Here is a 20,526-nt window from a genome sequence, read left to right as displayed (position 1 = left end):
TCCCTAACACCATACACAAAAATAAGCTCAAAATGGATTAAAGACCTAAATGTAAGGCCAGAAACTATCAAACTCTTAGAGGAAAATATAGGCAGGACACTCTATGACATAAATCACAACAAGATCCTTTTTGACCCACCTCGTAGAGAAATGGAAATAAAAACAAAAATAAACAAAAGGGACCTAATGAAACTTCAAACCTTTTGAGGACACTCTATGACATAAATCACAACAAGATCCTTTTTGACCCACCTCGTAGAGAAATGGAAATAAAAACAAAAATAAACAAAAGGGACCTAATGAAACTTCAAACCTTTTGCAGAGCAAAGGAAACCATAAAGAAGATGAAAAGACAACCCTCAGAATGGGAGAAAATATTTGCAAATGAATCAACTGACAAAGGATTAATCTCCAAAATTTATAGGCAGCTCATGCAGCTCAATAACAAAAAAATAAACAACCCAATCCAAAAATGGGCAGAAGACCTAAATAGACATTTCTCCAAAGAAGATATACAGACTGCCAACAAACACATGAAAGAATGCTCAACATCATTAATCATTAGAGAAATGCAAATCAAAACTACAATGAGATATCATCTCACACCAGTCAGAATGGCCATCATCAAAAAATCTAGAAACAATAAATGCTGGAGAGGGTGTGGAGAAAAGGGAACACTCTTGCACTGCTGGTGGGAATGTGAATTGGTTCAGCCACTATGGAGAACAGTATGGAGGTTCCTTAAAAAACTACAAATAGAACTACCATATGACCCAGCAATCCCACTACTAGGTATATACCCTGAGGAAACCAGAATTCAGAAAGAGTCATGTACCAAAATGTTCATTGCAGCTCTATTTACAATAGCCCGGAGATGGAAACAACCTAAGTGCCCGTCGTCGGATGAATGGATAAAGAAGATGTGGCACATATATACAATGGAATATTACTCAGCCATAAAAAGAAACGAAATTGAGCTATTTGTAATGAGGTGGATAGAATGGAATAGGATAGAAAGCCCAGAGATAAACCCACGCACATATGGACACCTTATCTTTGATAAAGGTGGCAGGAACGTACAGTGGAGAAAGGACAGCCTCTTCAATAAGTGGTGCTGGGAAAATTGGACAGGTACATGTAAAAGTATGAGATTAGATCACTCCCTAACACCATACACAAAAATAAGCTCAAAATGGATTAAAGACCTAAATGTAAGGCCAGAAACTATCAAACTCTTAGAGGAAAACATAGGCAGAACACTCTATGACATAAATCACAGCAAGATCCTTCTTGACCCATCTCCTAGAGTAATGGCGATAAAAACAAAAATAAACAAATGGGACCTAATGAAACTTCAAAGCTTTTGCACAGCAAAGGAAACCATAAACAAGACCAAAAGACAACCCTCAGAATGGGAGAAAATATTTGCAAATGAATCAACTGACAAAGGATTAATCTCTAAAATTTACAGGCAGCTCATGCAGCTTAATAACAAAAAAAATAAACAACCCAATCCAAAAATGGGCAGAAGACCTAAATAGACATTTCTCCAAAAAGATATGCAGACTGCCAACAAACACATGAAAGAATGCTCAACATCACTAATCATTAGAGAAATGCAAATCAAAACTACAATGAGATATCATCTCACACCAGTCAGAATGGCCATCATCAAAAAATCTAGGGACAATAAATGCTGGAGAGGGTGTGGAGAAAAGGGAACCCTCTTGCACTCGTGTTGGGAATGTAAATTGATACAGCCACTATGGAAAACAGTATGGAGTTTCCTTAAAAAACTACAAATAGAACTACCATATGACCCAGCAATCCCACTACTGGGCATATACCCTGAGAAAACCATAATTCAAAAAGAGTCATGGACAAAAGTGTTCATTGCAGCTCTATGTACAATAGCCAGGACATGGAAACAACCTAGTGTCCATCATCAGATGAATGGATAAAGGAGATGTGGCACATATATACAATGGAATATTACTCAGCCATAAAAACAAATGAAGTTGAGCTATTTGTAATGAGTTGGATGGACCTAGAGTCTGTCATATAGAGTGAAGTAAGTCAGAAAGAGAAAGACAAATACCGTATGCTAACACATATATACGGAATTTAAGGAAAAAAATGTCATGAAGAACCTAGCGGTCAGACATCCTACTAGAGAATGGACTTGAGGATATGGGGAGGGGGAAGGGTAAGCTGTGACAAAGTGAGAGAGTGGTATGGACATATATACACTACCAAACGTAAAATAGTTAGCTAGTGGGAAGCAGCCGCATAGCACAGGGAGATCAGCTCAGTGCTTTGTGACCGCCTAGAGGGGTGGGATAGGGAGGGTCACAGGGAGGGAGATGCAAGAGGGAAGAGATATGGGAACATATGTATATGTATAACTGATTCACTTTGTTATAAAGCAGAAACTAACACACCATTGTAAAGCAGTTATACTCCGATGAAGATGTAAAAGAAAAAAAGAAAAAAAAAGAATTATATATATATATATATATATATATAATTATATATATATAATTTTGCTGTACAGCAGAAATTAACACAACATTGTAAATCAACTACACTTCAATTAAAAATATTTTATTGTGGAAAATAAAAGTACAAAAATATTTGAAAACATTTTAAATGTGTAGATTCATGATTGTAGCTGTATTCAGGTATATCTTAATCAGAAGGATGATACTTCCTTTCTCAAGGTCAGTCATTAAGGATTCAGGATCCAATGTTGGGTCCAATGTAAGTTGTTTATAATATAAGAAAGTCTGCTGTAAATCTCTTCAGATTTCCCTAGAAGTAAAATGAACAGATAAGGAATGTTGTTATCTCTTATCAATGCATATAACCTATACAACTGGTAGAACACATCTGGACTACATTTAAATGTTCCATCACATGCCCAGTCCTCATATTTCACCAAATCATCTAAGCCAGATTCTGTGCCAAATGCAAAATTATACATCACATTCTCCACTCTCAAGTAGAAAAAATTTCCACTATTTTCAAGAAACTTATACTCATCAGGAATCTTGTAATTTGCCAGGGGTAGGTAAAGTTTGATTCTTCTGTTGTCTCCAACATCTAATATTGCTTGACACATTTGGTAAAGATGAGATTAGAGAACAAGTGGATGTATCTATATCAGGTAAATAATTGATAATTGATGCTCTTGAAGACAGTTGTGAATTACTAACCACCTCTTTTATATTTGCTATAGCTTGGTAAACTTTTCGTTTTGATGGAGGGAGGGATGACTGTGCTCACCAAAGTATTTTTCAATTTTAGTTTTTGCCACAGGTTTTCTCTGGATAGTATAGTAATCATCACAGTGATTATGAAGAATTAGGCTATAGTAGGGTCTACATGTTTGTAATTATTACTTGTTTAATATAATTACAGCATTTTATTATATGTATTTAGAGAAATTTATTTACTAAATAAAACAAGTGTCTTACAATGTTCAAAAACGAAAAAAAACCTACTGGGATTTTGAGTGGGATTTTGTTGAATCTATAGATCAATCTGGGGAGAACTAACATCTTAACAATATTGAATCTTCCAACACATCAACAGGCATTCCTTCCCACTTATTTCTAATTTCCAGTGTCTTTTGTCAGATTTTTCCTTAAGCTTTCATCAAATTTATCTGTACATATTTCATATTTTTGATCCCCTCTTTACTTCAGTTTGAATAGTTTTTATTGTCTTGACGTTCACTGACCCTTTCCTCTACAGTGCTTATTCTGATATTAAGTCCATCTAATTAAATTTGTTTCATATATCTTTACACTTTAGAATTTCCAATTGGTCTTCGTTGGAATTTTGATTTCTCTCTGGAAACAGGCCATCTTTTCAAAGTTTCAACACACTTTCCTGTAAATTCTTCAAAATATTTACAGCAGTTGTTTTAAAGTCTTTACCTGTTATTTCTCAAACCTGCTCATCTGTAGTTTATTTCTATTGATTTAGCTTTCTCCTGATTATGAATCACATTTTCTTGCTTCTTAACAATTCTCATAATTTTTATTGTATTCAAATAGTTGTATAAAAGAAAATATATTGTTAAGTATAATGCTTTTTTTTTGTTTTACTTTATTTATTTCCCTAGGAATGCAATCCCTTCCCTCTGCCTGGCATTTTGAGTGAGAAGGTGATCATTAATACTCTCCTTAGAATTATATTGAGCTGGGATAGTGTCATAGCTTTAATTAGATTGAGTTCACTTACAATTAGCCTAACCCCCAACCTCCTTCACCACCACTGCCTTTCAGATCTTATTAATATTTGAAGTGGGAAGGGGTTAGGCTGTAGTTGCATTATTTTTGGTTCACTGTTACATTAAAACTCCAACTACATGTGTCATACAATCTGCCTCTGTTTTCCAGATCCTTCTCAGTGCCACTTTCTCAGCAAAATTCTGGAGGGCATGGGAAATGTTGGACAAAAATAATTTGTTTTTGTACTGGAGGCTTTTCCAGATTCCAGCTTGTCCTGCCATCCCACAGGGTCACCTAAGTTTTATCTAATCTGTCTGTCCTCTCAAAGTTTCTGTCTGTGGCAGACTCTCTCTTCTATTTGTCTGTACCCCAGACTGGCCTCCTGCCACAGATCTCAAGCTATTTGGCTCTTTACTCATCTACAAAGGGCACATCAAGAGAAGTCTCAAAAGCTAGTCTCTTCTTGATAAAAAAAAAATACACTATTGTGTGGCAGGTTAAGGCTGAAAGACAGAGATAAGACACTGGTTCAAGCTTAAGAGAACATAAGTCCTTGAGTAAGATACCGATATAGGAGTTCTTGTCTATGGCCATACCACCCTGAATGTGCCCTATCTCATCCAATAAAGGAGTTCTAAAGACATACACATGAGACCAAGCAAGAGATTTAAGTGCAAGAGACAAACATTTTTTCAGAGAATGAAGAAGGGAAAAAGTATACAAAGTCAGGTTTCCAGCAGCCCTTGCCAACTTCATAGTCTTTCTTCCTTCTCTGTACAACTAATACAAGACAGATGTGTGGTTTTGCAAATGTATTAATTACATATTTCAGGAAGATATTCTTGCTAAAACTGTGAAAGTAATATGGTTTTATCTTGTGAAAGGAAAAAATAAAATTGGGAAATTTTATTTTTCTTTTAATCCTTCTTTGGTCTCAGCTTCCCAGTTCACTATATCTACATAAAGGCACTCAACTATTCAATACTGAATAAGTATATATGGAGAATGATGAGCAGGATTGTTTTATGAATGACTCCAGATGCTCAGGACCCCTAGAAATGAGCTAGCTGGCCGAGGGAAAGGCTGCATAAAATCTTACTTCCCCAGGTCTCAGTTTTCCCAGCACTCCCCAAAACATCTGGGTGCAAGTTCAAACTGCTTGGCATCTGGTCCCAAATATTTACTCACATTACCAATCTCCAACACAACCCACACAGACAAGGTCCTTGTTATACTTCTAACAGGGATTGGCTGGGAGCATAACTAGAGAAGTATCCTAGAAGTATACTAGAGAACAGTCCTGTGTTACATCTAGCTCAATCATAACATAATTATACAAATTATACATATTATTTATGTATATACATATATACATTACAATGTATAATATAATTTATATATTATCTGATAATATACATTATATTACTATTACATATAATATAATTATTATACAGTATAAGTAATTTTACAGTTATATACAATTATAAAATTGTATAATAGCATTATAAATAATTATTATTACATGCAACTATAATTATGTAATATTAACTGCTACCATTTATTAAGCTCCTATAGTGTTAACACATTCTTCCTATTCATAATCCCTACCACCTTTCTCCTAATAATGTTAACTTACTCTTCAGACCTGACTCAGCTTGGTTGTCAGTTCCTTCAGGAAGCCTTCCCCACACTGTCCTAGTCTGGGTTAGAACTCCCCGCTGCTCTCTCAGTTCCCATTATTTTCTCTTCGGCAACACTTATCACACTATATTGCCTGTTAATATTGATCTCCCCAACAAGAATATGAGGTCCATGAAAGGAGGGTGATCAATTGCTTTGTTGTTCCTTATATTGCCAGTGCCCAGAAGAGTGTCTGACACATAGAAGGCATTCAATAAATATTTGTTGAAAAAATAATTATACAATAGAAAGAAAAAAAAACTAGCATGTCCTTCATCAGCTAACTCACTTCCTTTCTTCAATGCCGTCTATAAAAAGGGGCATGAAAACAGAAGTGAGACTGATTCTCCACTGGAAGAGAGCCATACTTTTGCACAGAAGTTTATACTCTGGAAGAAGATGGCTTTTCACCACCTATGGATCTTGCTCCTTTGTCTACAAACCTGTGAGTTCTGACCCTTGCTGATCCCCTCCTAATTTTCTGTTGTTTTAGAAATGTCCCTTAAGGAAGACATTGAAATGCCCTTTTGATCTGCTTTAACAGAAACACCCTGGGTCTCAAAAGGGATCCAACTGACTGGAGAGAGACCTAAAATCCAAACCTAACTGTTTTTCAGCTTTAGAGTTTATATTTCCAAATTTTATTTGTATTCAGTCTCTAAAGATCTGAGACAAACCCTTCTGCTCAGAAGAGTCAGCATATGGTAGACCTGCCCAGAAAACTAACAGAGGAACAGATAATCCAAAACCTTGAAAAACTTAAAAGCAATTTTTTTTTGGTGTTAGAATGTGTTATATAGATTTTAACAGAGATAGACCCTTCTCAATTATTTCATTGCTTCAGCAGATTAGAGAGATGCATGACTATAATTATCATTGTAAAAACTTCATTGCTATAAGACCCCTTTATTTTCAAAGCAAATTCAGACCTATTGTCTGTTTCTGTCCTCCAATAACCCTAAAATAAATGGAGAAGAGATTATTATCCATGTTCTACAAATAAGTTAGTTCTCAGTAAAGAAACAGAGAAGTTGAACTGAAAATTCTGTTTTTCTAACTTATGGCTTAACAGTAAAGTATAAAGATTAAATGAATATTGGTTGTTGTTAGTACAAAGAAAACTACGTAACATCAACATAGTTCTAGGAGTGCTTTGTCATTGCATATATTATCTCACTGAATCCTAACAATTGCCTTATTTATGTAAAAACTGACTATATTTGGCATTTCTAAATCTACTTATAGTTTCTCTTACCAGCTTTGGAAATGCATTAGCAAATTCCTGGCATGAGTTAGAACACAGAGAATCTAGTGGGTTAGGATTTCTTGAAAAGGTAGAATCCATGCACCTTGGTCTCTCTGGTTCCCTTAACCATTTAAAACTGTGGCTCATTTAATGTGAGCTTCATAGAGATTGTATCCACTGGGCCGGTCAAGTTTTTAGAGCCTATGTTAGTCATCCTGACATACAAGTAGAAAATGCAAGTAGGTGGGGAAAAAAGTTGGATAGAACCTAAGTGTAAATCTAGGAATGTCCCCAAACTTCCAAAGAAGGGCTGGACAGGGTGGTACTTGATACCACTTAACTTGGAAAGCATTTTACAATATTTATGCTCACATTCTTATGTGATACACACTAAAATCATTTAAATAAGCAAGATAGATATTATTAATTCCATTATGCAAAAAAAGTGTAATCTAAGATTCAAGTTAAACGATTCACCTGAAATTTCACAACCTGAAATTGGTAGAGCTGGAAATGGACATTTGTTCTGTTAAACCCAGGGCTATAGTTCTTTCTGCTGCACACTTTTCTGACCTCTTCACTCATTCAGTTTCCACGTCCTTGATACTCTTCAAAGGGCAAAACATACTACGAAGAAAGGCAGCTCTAAGATAGACTTGCCTTATCTACTGAAACTGAAATCGAAGTTGTCAAATCAGCTAGCAGTGAATCATTCATCCATTAGTTTTAGGACTTTGGGAAAGTTATATAAACTCCACCTGTTGTCAGGAAGGGGACTATTTCCCCTCTTCCCCCTCTTGAGTTCTTGTGGCTGGACTAATAATAAAATTGACACAAGACAGATTATAGGAGAAAAGAGACAAAATTTAATTTGTGCGCACAGAAGTCTCATAGAAATTAGACATAACAAGTGGCCAACACAAACAGCTTTTATACTTTTTAGACAAAGAAAAAATACACTTGTGAAGAATCAACAGGACAAAGAGAACTTAGGCTTTGGGTGCTCAATCAGTGAAGAATGTAAACAGAGTTTGGGCTTGAAGTAGTAAATTAAAGTAACAAGATTTGTTTATATAAGCTTCTTGCCCCAAATTCCCTGTCTCTGGTGATAAGGATGTCCTTGTACCTCCAGATATAGGGAGTGCACCTTTCACATGGGAGATTTATTTTCTGCTTTCAGGGGGACAGAGAAGAGTCAGAGTTTCCCTCTTGCATTGGCTGCTTCTTAAGGAACTTCAATTCAAAATAATCAACATTGAGAGTTACCTGGTGGCCTAATGGTTAGAATTCCGGGCTTTCACTGTCATGGCCTGGGTTCAATCCCTGGTAGAGGAACTGAGATCCCTGCAAGTGGCACGGCCAAAAAGTAATAATAATAATCAATATGCCATTCTGGCATATTTGGGGACAGCCCATCCTGGACCCCAAAAATCTTATTTAGATTTCAAAATGGGAGAACTATTATTACAATAGGATTGTTTTGAGAACAAAAATGATAATCCATGTACAACACTTGGCACAGTATCTGAATATAGTAGGTGCTTAACAAATATTAGCTAATGCTGTTGTTTTTCACACTTGTTTTTCACATGGTTTTAGGAGGAGCCAGGGCTTTCTTGCACTGAGATCCTGGGCGAGACCCCTCTGTTCAGGATGATCCAAGGAATATGAGCAGATGAAAAGGTGGTGGGAATTTGAGCTTAGGTGTGGGATTTTGGGGTTCCATAAGAGAAAACCAGGGATGCAATATTAATTTTGTCAGGGATCCATAAATGAGGGGTGGGGACTTGTTTTTATAGCAGTAAAACTATAAGTACTTTCAGGTACAATTTGCCTTTGCTGAATGGATCTGTTTACCTTTTAAAGTTTATTCCACTAACATTTTATGAATCAAAAATATACCTGAAATCCCTCCTGCTGCTATTCCTGGCAAAGGTGGTCCCTTATGTTTAGCACTGGGCTTAGACATCAACACTGACTTTACTTACTTCCCTGGAATTCAGAGCAGTGGAATCAGCTGAAATGCAGTGGGAAAAGGAGGTTGGAAATCCAATTTTCCCTTGAAATCACTGAAATAAGAGGAGTCTGAGTGTGCAAAGCTCATGACCATTCCATGTTGGAAAAGTTTTCTCTAAGAACCAAGACTCACAGTCTTATGCTCTATAATCTCAACTTCCTCATCATGACCTGTGAACACTGTGACTCTGTCCCTCCAAGTATTCTACTAGCTACCTACCCTTTGGGGTAGAAAACAAGAATCCACCACTTTTGCTTCATGCCCCTCTATGTGTTCTTTCTCACACTCCTTTAGTTCTTCCTTTTCTCCACACCTTTCTCACTTGTCTTTCTTCAGCCCCTCCACTTGCTCCCTTATCCTCTCTCCTGTCAATAATAGTAATAATTAACCATTTATGAAGCAATCACTACATGTCTGGCATTACTCTAGGTAGCGTACGTTTGTTATTTTGTCTAATCCTCACAACAACTTATGAGATGGATACTATTAATATCCCAATTTACAGATGAAGACATTAACACAGAAAATCAGAAGTCATTTAGCCAAAAAGTGGGGGAAGTATGATTTGAACTCCAGTGTCTTTGGGCTTAACCACTGAGCAGTGCTGCCTTCACCCACTTTGATGCTGAAGTGGAATTGTCCCTGAGATTGATGGTTATCCCACTTTGGGATTTATCATGAATGGTGATTTATTCCCAACAAGAAAGGATTATTCAGCAGAAGCTGGGCCTATCTCTCTACCTACCTACAGAGGAGGATGGGGGTTAGAGGCCAGACCTTTGCCAATAACAGAAGTTTAGGCAGGCCAGCAAGGCAGAATATCCAAGGAAATGACCATATCCAGACATGGTTCAGGTATCATTCACATGAACATGGTTATGTGTTGACTTGAATTTTCTTTTTCGAAACAAACAAGGGTCCACTATCAACAAGGTCTTGATGTCTTGTTGAATGTAGAGCACGTCATGGTGTGTTCCAGCAGATGATACTTAAAAGTACAAGAGAAGTGAGTGGGCCCCTCTGAATATCTGTTCCTGGATAAGTAGGCCCCAACCATCATCCTGGGGGTTACAGAGAGGACTTCATGCCTGGAGAAGGGTCCTGGCAAGAGTCATTTTGTCACTAGTCCAAAGTCCTAATAAAGAGGGGCCTTCAAGATAAAGACCAAGCCTTTGTCCTAAACGAAAGCGATTTGAGCAGACTACTACCATAGACACTCAGAAAGGGCTTAAAAGCAAAAGCCCAAACTAACACACCATTGTAAAGCAATTATACTCCAATAAAGTTGTTAAAAAAAAAACTACTATGTATAAAACAGACAAGCAAAAGGGTGTAATGTATAGCACAGGAGAATATAGCTATTATTTTCTAATAATTTTAAATGGAGTATAATCAATACAAATATTGAAAAAAATAAATAAATAAAGCAAATCATTGTAAAGATTCCATGATACAGAGCTTAGCACAAATGTCTGGCACATAGTAAGTGTTAATAAATATTGGCTATTGTTCAAAAAAAAAAAGCAAAAGCCCAGTTATAGACAAGAAAAGATATATTAAGTATGGGGAAAACTAGGTGTCAGGACATTAGCTTAAAAATCCAGTCTCCAAGTAGAGGCTCGAAGCTGCATACTTGTGACAAAACAGGACTCCAGTAGAGGGGGTAGTGACCCACCACACCAACCCAATCCACAAAGCAGCCCTAGAGATCAATATGGTGACCACAAAGCAGCCAGAGTGCCTTCACAATAGGAGCCCAAAAGTCAGTGCTAGGCCACTTGGGCTACTCAAGTATTTTCTAAATCAAACCTTTCTTCTCTTGAGCCTAAGACAAGGATGAATCTGTAAGTTTGGGGGTATATAAACATCTACGTGGAAGTTGGAAAAGAAAGAGGTGTGAACAATCAATTGGGGAGCTGATGTTAGTAGAGGTATGTACCCACATTTCCTTTGTTATATTCGATTTTTGATTATATGCTTACAGAGCTGAGTAGTGATAAAACAATGGGTGGTCAGGACCCCATCTGTGTGAGAATCTGTGTGTGTGTGTGTGTGTGTGTGTGTTTTGCAGAAGTGGATTCAAGTCGACCCAAATCTCAGTAAAGATAATATAAAGTAAAAAAAAAAAAAAACAGCAGAAAATAGCATACTATTGTATGGGGTTGGTAGGTTCCTTTTTTTTAAAACCTCATAACCAAGGACTTTCCATCCTCATGGAGAATAACACAAAACTTCTGGCTGCTAACACTTTGTTCCCTCTTTGTCTGCTACTTCACTTCACTCAGAATAACTGGTTACAACCACCTCTCTTCTGGGTGCCATTGGGTGGTGCTACGTCTGGTCACCCTTCCAGGCCTGGAATATTCAGGCAGGCAGTGAATGGGAGGAGAGGAGGGGAAGGGTAGCTGGAGTCAAAAAAAGGACAAGAAATACTGACTTGAAGAAAAATAAAGAAGTGAGGGGGTTTGGATCACTATTAAGCAAGAGTCTACCCTTCCTTATTTCCACTCCCATGAATAGCTTCATGTTGACCTTCTCTAACATCTCCCCAATACTGCAGCTCTTCTTTTGGAACACATAAAAGTTGCCTGGGGGTATTACCTTAATCTCTGTAATAATGCTTTCATTTTACATAACAAACGCATATGAGACCTAGTATATGCAAAGTACTTTTCCAAAAGGTTTACAAATAGTAACTTGTTTAACTCTCATAACGCTTCTATTAAGTAAGTGCTACTATTAGTCTATTGGCTTCATTTAGAAGCTGATAAAACTGAGACACAGAGAGGTGGTTAAATTTCCCAAAGTCTCATGGCTAGAACCTGGCAGAAGCAGGATTCAAGCTCAGGCAGTCTGGATCTTCATCACTAAGTCATGGTGCCTGACACAGGGGCAGAAAGCGTGCTCTTCATGGCAAGACTCCATTTGGGGGTTCTAGCTTCTTCTCTGTTGATACATACATCTGAGAGCACTCTAGTGTCATTTTTTTTGGAATTTTTGAATTTTATTTTATATTTTTATACAGCAGGTTCTTATTAGTCATCAATTTTATACACATCAGTGTATACATGTCAATCCCAGTAGCCCAATTCAGCACACCACCATCCCCAAACCCCCGCGGCTTACCCCTCTTGGTGTCCATACGTTTGTTCTCTACATCTGTGTCTCAACTTCTGCCCTGCAAACTGGTTCATCTGCACCATTTTTCTAGGTTTCACGTACATGTGTTAATATATGATATTTGTTTTTCTCTTTCTGACTTACTTCACTCTGTATGACAGCCTCTAGATCCAGCCACATCTCAACAAATGACTCAATTTCGTTCCTTTTTATGGCTGAGTAATATTCCATCGTATATACATACCACAACTTCTTTATCCATTCACCTGTCGATGGACATTTAGGTTGCTTCCATGACCTGGCTATTGTAAATAGTGCTGCAATGAACATTAGGGTGCATGTGTCTTTTGGAGTTATGGTTTTCTCTGGGTATATGCCCAGTAGTGGGATTGCTGGATCATATGGTAATTCTATTTTTAGTTTTTTAAGGAACCTCCATATTGTTCTCCATAGTGGCTGTATCAATTTACATTCCCACCAATAGTGCAAGAGGGTTCCCTTTTCTCCACACCCTCTCCAGCACTTGTTGTTTGTAGATTTTCTGATGATGCCCATTCTAACTGGTGTGAAGTGATACTTCATTGTAGTTTTGATTTCCATTTCTCTAATAATTAGTGATGTTGAGCAGCTTTTCATGTGCTTCTTGGCCATCTGTATGTCTTCTTTGGAGAAATGTCTATTTAGGTCTTCTGCCCATTTTTGGATTGGGTTGTTTGTTTCTTTAATATTGAGCTGCATGAGCTGTTTATATATTTTGGAGATTAATCCTTTGTCCATTAATTCTTTTGCAAATATTTTCTCCCATTCTGAGGGCTGTCTTTTTGTCTTGTTTATGGTTTCCTTTGCTGTGCAAAAGCTTTTAAGTTTCATTATGTCCCATTTGTTTATTTTTGTTTTTATTTCCATTTCTCTAGGAGGAGGGTCAAAAGGATCTTGCTGTGATTTATGTCAAATAATGTTCTTCCTATGTTTTTCTCTAAGAGTTTTATAGTGTCCTGTCTTACATTTAGGTCTCTAATCCATTTTGAGTTTATTTTTTGTATGGTGTTAGGGAGTGTTCTAATTTCATTCTTTTCCATGTAGCTGTCCAGTTTTCCCAGCACCACTTATTGAAGAGACTGTCTTTTCTCCATTTTATATTCTTGCCTCCTTTGCAATAGATTAGTTGACCATAGGCTTGTGTGTTTATCTCTGGGCTTTCTATCTTGTTCCATTGATCTATATTTCTGTTTTTGTGCCAGTACCATATTGTCTTGATTATTGTAGCTTTGTAGTATAGTCTGAAGTCAGGGAGTCTGATTTCCCCTGCTCCATTTTTCTCCCTCAAGACTGCTTTTGCTATTCAGGGTCTTTTTTGTCTCCATACAAATTTTAAGATTTTTTGTTCTAGTTCTGTAAAAATTGCCATTGGTAATTCGATAGGGATTGCATTGAATCTGTAGATTGCTTTGGGTAGTAGAGTCATTTTCACAATATTGATTCTTCCAATCCAAGAACATGGTATATCTCTCCATCTGTTGGTATCATCTTTAATTTCTTTCATCAGTATCTTATAGTTTTCTGCATACAGGTCTTTTGTCTCCATAGGTAGGTTTATTCCTAGGTATTTTATTCTTTTTGTTGCAATGGTAAATGGGAGTGTTTCTGTAATTTCTCTTTCAGAATTTTCATCATTAGCATATAGGAATGCAAGAGTTCTAATTTCTCTTGTGGTCAGAAATGATGCTAGATATGATTTCAATTTCCTTAAATTTACTGAGGCTTGATTTGTGACCCAAGATGTGATCTATCCTGGAGAATGTTCCGTGCGCACTTGAGAAGACAGTGTAATCTGTTGTTTTTGGATGGAATGTCCTATAAATATCAATTAAATCTATCTGGTCTATTGTGTCATTTAAAACTTCTGTTTCCTTATTTATTTTCATTCTGGATGATCTGTCCATTGGTGCAAGTGAGGTGTAAAAGTCCCCCACTCTTATTGTGTTACTGTCGATTTCCTCTTTTATAGATGTTAGCAATTGCCTTATGTATTGAGGTGCTCCTATGTTGGGTGCATATATATTTATAATTGTTATATATTCTTGGATTGATCCCTTGATCATTATGTAATGTCCTTCCTTGTCTCTTGTAGCATTCTTTATTTTAAAGTCTATTTTTTCTGATATGAGTATTGCTACTCCAGCTTTCTTTTGATTTCCATTTGCATGGAATATCTTTTTCCATCCCCTCACTTTCAATCTGTATGTGTCCCTAGGTCTGAAGTGGGTCTCTTGTAGACAGCATATATATGGGTCTTGTTTTTGTTTCCATTCAGCAAGCCTGTGTCTTTTGGATGGAGCATTTAATCCATGCACATTTAAGGTAATTATCGATGTGTATGTTCCTATAATCATTTTCTTAATTCTTTTGCATTTGTTTTCGTAGGTCCTTTTCTTCCTTGTGTTTCCCACTTAGAGAAGTTCCTTTAGCATTTGTTGTAGAGCTGGTTTGGTGGTGCTGAATTCTCTTAGCTTTTGCTTCTCTGTAAAGCTTTTGATTTCTCCGTCGAATCTGAATGAGATCCTTGCTGGGTAGAGTAATCTTGGTTGTAGGTTCTTCCCTTTCATCACTTTAAGTATATCATGCCACTCCCTTCTGGCTTGTAGAGTTTCTGCTGAGAAATCAGCTGTTTACCTTATGGGAGTTCCCTTGTATATTATTTGTCATCTTTCCCTTGCTGCTTTCAATAATTTTTCTTTGTCTTTAATTTTTGCCAATTTGATTACTATGTGTCTTGGCATGTTTCTCCTTGGGTTTATCCTGCATGGCACTCACTACTCTTCCTGGACTTTGGTGCCTATTTCCTTCCCCATGTTAGGGAAGTTTTTGACTATAATCTCTTCAAATATTTTCTCTTGTCCTTTCTCTCTCTCTTCTCCTTCTGGGACCCCTATAATTCGAATGTTGGTGCATTTAATGTTGTCCCAAAGGTCTCTTAGGCTGTCTTCATTTCTTTTCATTCTTTTTTCTTTATTCTGTTCCGCAGCAGTGAATTCCACCATTCCATTTTCCAGGTCACTTATCCGTTCTTCTGACTCAGTTTTTCTGCTATTGATTCCTTCTAGTGTAGTTTTCATTTCAGTTATTGTATTGTTCATCTCTGTTTGATTGTTCTTTAATTTTTCTAGGTCTCTGTTAAACATTTCTTGCATCTTCTCGATCTTTGCCTCCATTCTTTTTCCGAGATCCTCGATCATCTTCACTATCATTATTCTGAATTCTTTTTCTAGAAGGTTGCCTATCTCCACTTCATTTAGTTGTTTTTCTGGGGTTTTATCTTGTTCATTCATCTGTACATAACCCTCTGCCTTTTCATCTTGTCTATCTTTCTGTGAATGTTGTTCTTGTTCCACAGGCTGCAGGATTGTAGTTCTTCTTGCTTCTTCTGTCTGACTTCTGGTGGATGAGTCTATCTAAGAGGAATGTGTAAGTTTCTTGATGGGAGGGGCTGGTGGTGGGTAGAGCTGCGTAGTGTCATTTAATCTTCATAATTCCTCAAAGTGGTAGAGGAATTTTATTTCATTTACCATCTAGAATCCTGAGATTTAGCAGGTAAGTTACTTAGTCATGGTCATTTAGCTGGTTGGCAACAGAGCCCTGACTAGAACATGTTTCTTGATCCCTAGTTCAGGACACTTTTACTAACCATGCTATGAAACCCCAGCCTCTGGACCTATGCAATTTTTGTTGTTGTTGTTAACAACATGAGAATATTGGAATGGAAAGCAGTTACAGTTAGCCAACTTCTCCTTCTTATTAATCAGTTTACACCATGGACCTTCCACACCAAGACCCAGAGACCAGTAGAGTTATCTCTTGCCCTCACTCTCTCTTGCTCTGAGTTTTCTACCTTGCTTTTTATTGCTAGAAAAAGGGTAACTGGGTCAGTAGCCAAAAAAGTATTCAGTCTTTCAACAAATATTTAATAATCATCCATTAATTGTTAGGGAAATACTAGTGACCAAAACAGACAAGGACTGCATGACAATTATATTCTCATGGGGGTGCAAAGTGGGGAAGACAATAATTAAATATGCACATACAATGCTTTAGTAGTCAAAACTGCTATGAGGAAAAATAAAGTAAGGCAAGGCAATAGGGAGTGATGGGAAGGAGACTGCTACTTAAACATGGTGTTTAAGAAAGCTCTCTCTGATGAGATGACATTGGAGCAGAGTTTCACAGTAAGGGAGTGCTAGAAACAGTGTAGAAAAGGAGGACAGTAAGTACAAAGTCTCTAAGGCAACAGCAGCTGGTTTGAAGAATGAGGAAGTCAGTGTGGTTGGAGTGAGTAGGGGAGAGAAGGGTAGGAGATGAGGCAGGAGAGCAGGGGCAGACCAGACAGGATCTAGTAGATGGTGGCAAAGTATATGAAAGGAGACTAGGGAGCCCCTCAAAACCCCAAATGTATACTGTCTTTGTTTTTAATAGACTCTAAGGAGAACTATGAAGTTTAAGTCTAAACACCCTTTTTGTTGTCATCAATATTTGATATTTCAAAATCTCTTTAGATTCCACCCAACACTTCTTAGTAAGTTTCCCTTGCTCAGCTATGAAGAATTTCCCTCTATTCAGTTAATGTTCTCCTGCCCCATCAATATTTCTAACCCAGATGAAGTTTCTGATTCTTTATTTTTTCCAAACATATTTCTTATTCTCATATTCTCTATTGCCTTCTTCCAGTTAATCAGTCAGTGATTTTTGGCAGCTACTTTATCATGAAATTTACATTTGTGAAGTCCACCCATTCACATGTGTTCATCCAGGGGAACAGGAGTTATCACCTAATACACTAAAGATATATTAGGCTGGAAAATGTGCCCAGCTTCCCTTCCAGGAGGGGAAATCCAGCTCCAGTGAGTAGCCTGTCCACAGTACTCTCTGTCTAAGCTGGTGTCATCCTGCCCCTCCGGTCCCCTCTTCACCATAGCTACCTAGGGGTCACAGCGAACATATTTTCCCATCCAAGCCCACATCCCAGGGTTCCAGCCTTTTCTTGCCTTTGCTTCTCCTCTAGAAGTAGTGCCTTTCTCCTACCCACCCCTGCTGTAGTCTGGCTATGGGAGTCAGGATATCACACACAGTGGGAGATGTTATAAATGTGGGTCATCTCTTCTTCGTTAGGCTCCCAAGCCTGATCAGCAGTACCTTCATCCACTTAATCAATCTCTTGTTAACTCCCTGAGGTGGTCCCTAGAGCAGCATTTCAAAATTTTTACATTCATCAAAATAATAATAGCAACTACCATTTTTATGTGCCAGGCATTGTGCTAAGTGCTCTATCTTTATAATTGCATTGAATAATTATCCACATTTTAAAGGTGAGGAACCTGAAGATCAGAGAATTTCAATAATTTTCTCAAGATAACATATGTAGGTTCAAATATACCTAGATTCAAAACGTGTGTCCCTAACCTTTATACTTCCTAACTAGTCCCACTCTTGCCTCTTCTTATCTCCTACATTACTGAAGAGATGAAGGCCATCAACCATGACTGTCTACTATTTTATCTTCTCTACTCCAAAATGTCCACTACGTATTAAGCACCTTCCATGTGCCCTCACAACAATTCCTTGAGGCAGGCATTATTATATCCTATCTTGTAGTTAAGTAATATAAGGGCCTCAGTAAATGTCAGGGATTGAACTTGAACACAGGTCCATCTGGCTTAAACCTATGTTTCCTCCAACTCAGAAAGCAGCCTTTCTTCTATCACTACTCCCAACAGGACCTTAAAATACCTATATGCTTTAACTCTCCTTTCCTTTTTATCTTCCACTTCAGATGAAGGCATTACCCTCCTCTGATTGAAAACCTATACCTTTCTCTGCCCACCATTTCCATTGCATCTTTTGTTCCACACAAGCATTAGTGACCAGTGTATCCTGCACTGTGCTAGGTGCTTGGGATTTGAAGGCAAGGTCCATGGATTCAAGTGATTCACAGTGTCCAGAAACAGACACATGGATTCATGACTACCAGCCAGTGTGGCAAGTACTATTAGAGAGAAACACCAAACTCCATGAGCACGTAACCTAGAGCAGACATGATCAGGGAAATCTCTATCTTCTCTCCCTCCTTACCACCCTTCCCCCACCAATACCTTCTATTTTAAAACAAAATCAAATAGTAGTTTTTCTTGACCCTCTAGCTATTATTCTATCTAATAGAATTTCTTTCACTATTAAGCTTTTCCACTTCTTTACCACATATTCTATTCTCAATCCTCTGTACTCTGGGCTCCATTTGAATCATCTTAACTTGCACTACATTCTCAAGGGCCATCAATAACCTCTTAATGGACAAATCTAGGGATCATTTTCAGTCTTTATCTTACTTGAAGACTCTGAATCATTAGACATCAGTTACAGCCCCCTTCTGGAGATTTTTTGTCCTCCTGGATTTCATGATATTGTCCACTATTGGTTCCTCTCTTGCCACTCCTACCACTTGGTCTATTCAGTTTCTTTTGATAGTGCCTCTTTTAGAACTGTGAGGACTGTTCACAAGGCTCAGCCTTGGACTTCAGCCAACTCTTCGTGAGTGACCCTCTTCTTCAATCATCTCCTCTCCATAGATGATTCCTAAACCACTTGAATTTCAGTTTGATGGCAAATGACAGAGAAAAAAAAAAAAAAAAAAAAAGAATTCCCTAAAGAAGAAAAAAGATTATTTCTTGCTCATGTAAAATGTCTGGAGTTGGCAGTTCAGTTGGTAAAATAGTTCACAAGGTCATCAGGAATCCACACTTTTTCAATCTTCCTGGGCCACAATTCTCAGTACTTGGCTTCCTCTTCTTGATCCAAAATGTCCAAGATCCAGTTGTCATGGCATTCCAGCCTGCAAGAGACAAGGAAGAGATGAAGAAAACAAAGCATCCTCTTCTTAAAGATATAAAAGTTGATACAATACTTTCAGTTTCATCCTATGGGCCTGAACTTAGTCACATGACCAAACTGAACTAGCAGAAGGCTGGGCAATGTAGTTTTTTTTTTTTAACATCTTTATTGAAGTATAATTGATTAACAATGGTGTGTTAGTTTCTGCTTTATAACAAATTGAATCAGCTATACATATATATATAACACCATATCTCTTCCTTCTTGCATCTCCCTCCCTCCCACCCTCCCTATCCCACCCTTCTAGGTGGTCACAAAGCACCGAGCTGATCTCCCTGTGTTATGCGGCTGCTTCCCACTAGCTATCGGTTTTACATTTGATAGTGTATATATGTCCATGCCACTATCTCACTTTGTCCCAGCTTACCCTTCCCCCTCCCCATGTCCTCAAGTCCATTCTCTAGTAGGCCTGCGTCTTTATTCCCGTCCTGCCCCTAGGTTCTTCATGACCTTTTTTTTTTTTTTTTAGATTCCATATATATATGTTACTAAGAATGGAGATGAAAACAAATATTGGAAAACAACTAGCAGATTCTGTCACAGCCCCTCAAATAATACTTTGAATCCATTAACTTTTCTTATCTTCCATCCTTCCAACTCCTTATTTAGATGGTCCACCATCATCTCACGTTCAGTATTTCTGACACTAAACTTGTCTTCTCCTTTTGACTTCTTTCAAGCTTAATCAATATCCAGTAGCTATTAGTTTTCCACTGACATGAAGTAGACACTCAAAATATATTGGTGAATTCTGTGACATGCCTCCTTATTCCTTGCCTTTATTTTGTGTTCTCTGTCAAATTCAGCCCTTCCTTTCCATTCTCATCATCATCCCCCGATTCATGCCCAGATGGCTACAATAGCCTATGAAATGGTTTCTTAAGCCCAGCTTCTCTTTCCTCTTATTCTTCCTACATGTTATTACCATATTACTATGACCCTAAAACATCATTTAATTTTTATTCTCAAAAACTTTAATAGCTCCCCTCTGCCTGTGGTGTAGACTTCAAACTCAGGGCTGTCCCAAATCTAAACAATTTATATCTCCAGCCTTATTGCTCTCTACTCTGTTATGCAAATCTATACTTATTCAACCTATATCACACATTCTCCTGCTTCTAAACTTTTATTCAGAACCTGAGGACCCAAGACACCCATCCTTTCCCTTTCTATCCAATAAAATTCTATTCACTCTTCAAGGTCTTCCTCAAATTCTATTTCCTCCAGGAAGTTTTCTCTAACAACTGCAGATCAAAGTGATCTCTCCCTTCCTTGAAATCCTACTG

General features: G+C 37.6%; 1 protein-coding gene across 1 annotated transcript in view; it reads left to right on the top strand.

The window, feature by feature from the left end:
* The first annotated feature begins 6,282 nt into the window (after positions 1-6,282).
* CD84 (CD84 molecule) overlaps positions 6,283-20,526 on the top strand; it is a 35,447-nt gene continuing 21,203 nt past the window's right edge. Inside the window, exon 1 of the mRNA XM_007467100.1 lies at positions 6,283-6,363. Coding sequence (XP_007467162.1) covers positions 6,318-6,363 — 46 coding nt within the window. The 5' untranslated portion in view covers positions 6,283-6,317. The remainder of the gene's footprint in view (positions 6,364-20,526) is intronic.

The sequence above is a fragment of the Lipotes vexillifer genome, unplaced genomic scaffold (genome assembly GCF_000442215.2).
Source record: "Lipotes vexillifer unplaced genomic scaffold, Lipotes_vexillifer_v1.1 scaffold902, whole genome shotgun sequence".
Classification (NCBI taxonomy): Eukaryota; Metazoa; Chordata; class Mammalia; order Artiodactyla; family Lipotidae; genus Lipotes; species Lipotes vexillifer.
The sequence above is the reverse complement of the archived record's forward strand: the minus strand, read 5'-3'. Positions and strand labels throughout refer to the sequence as shown.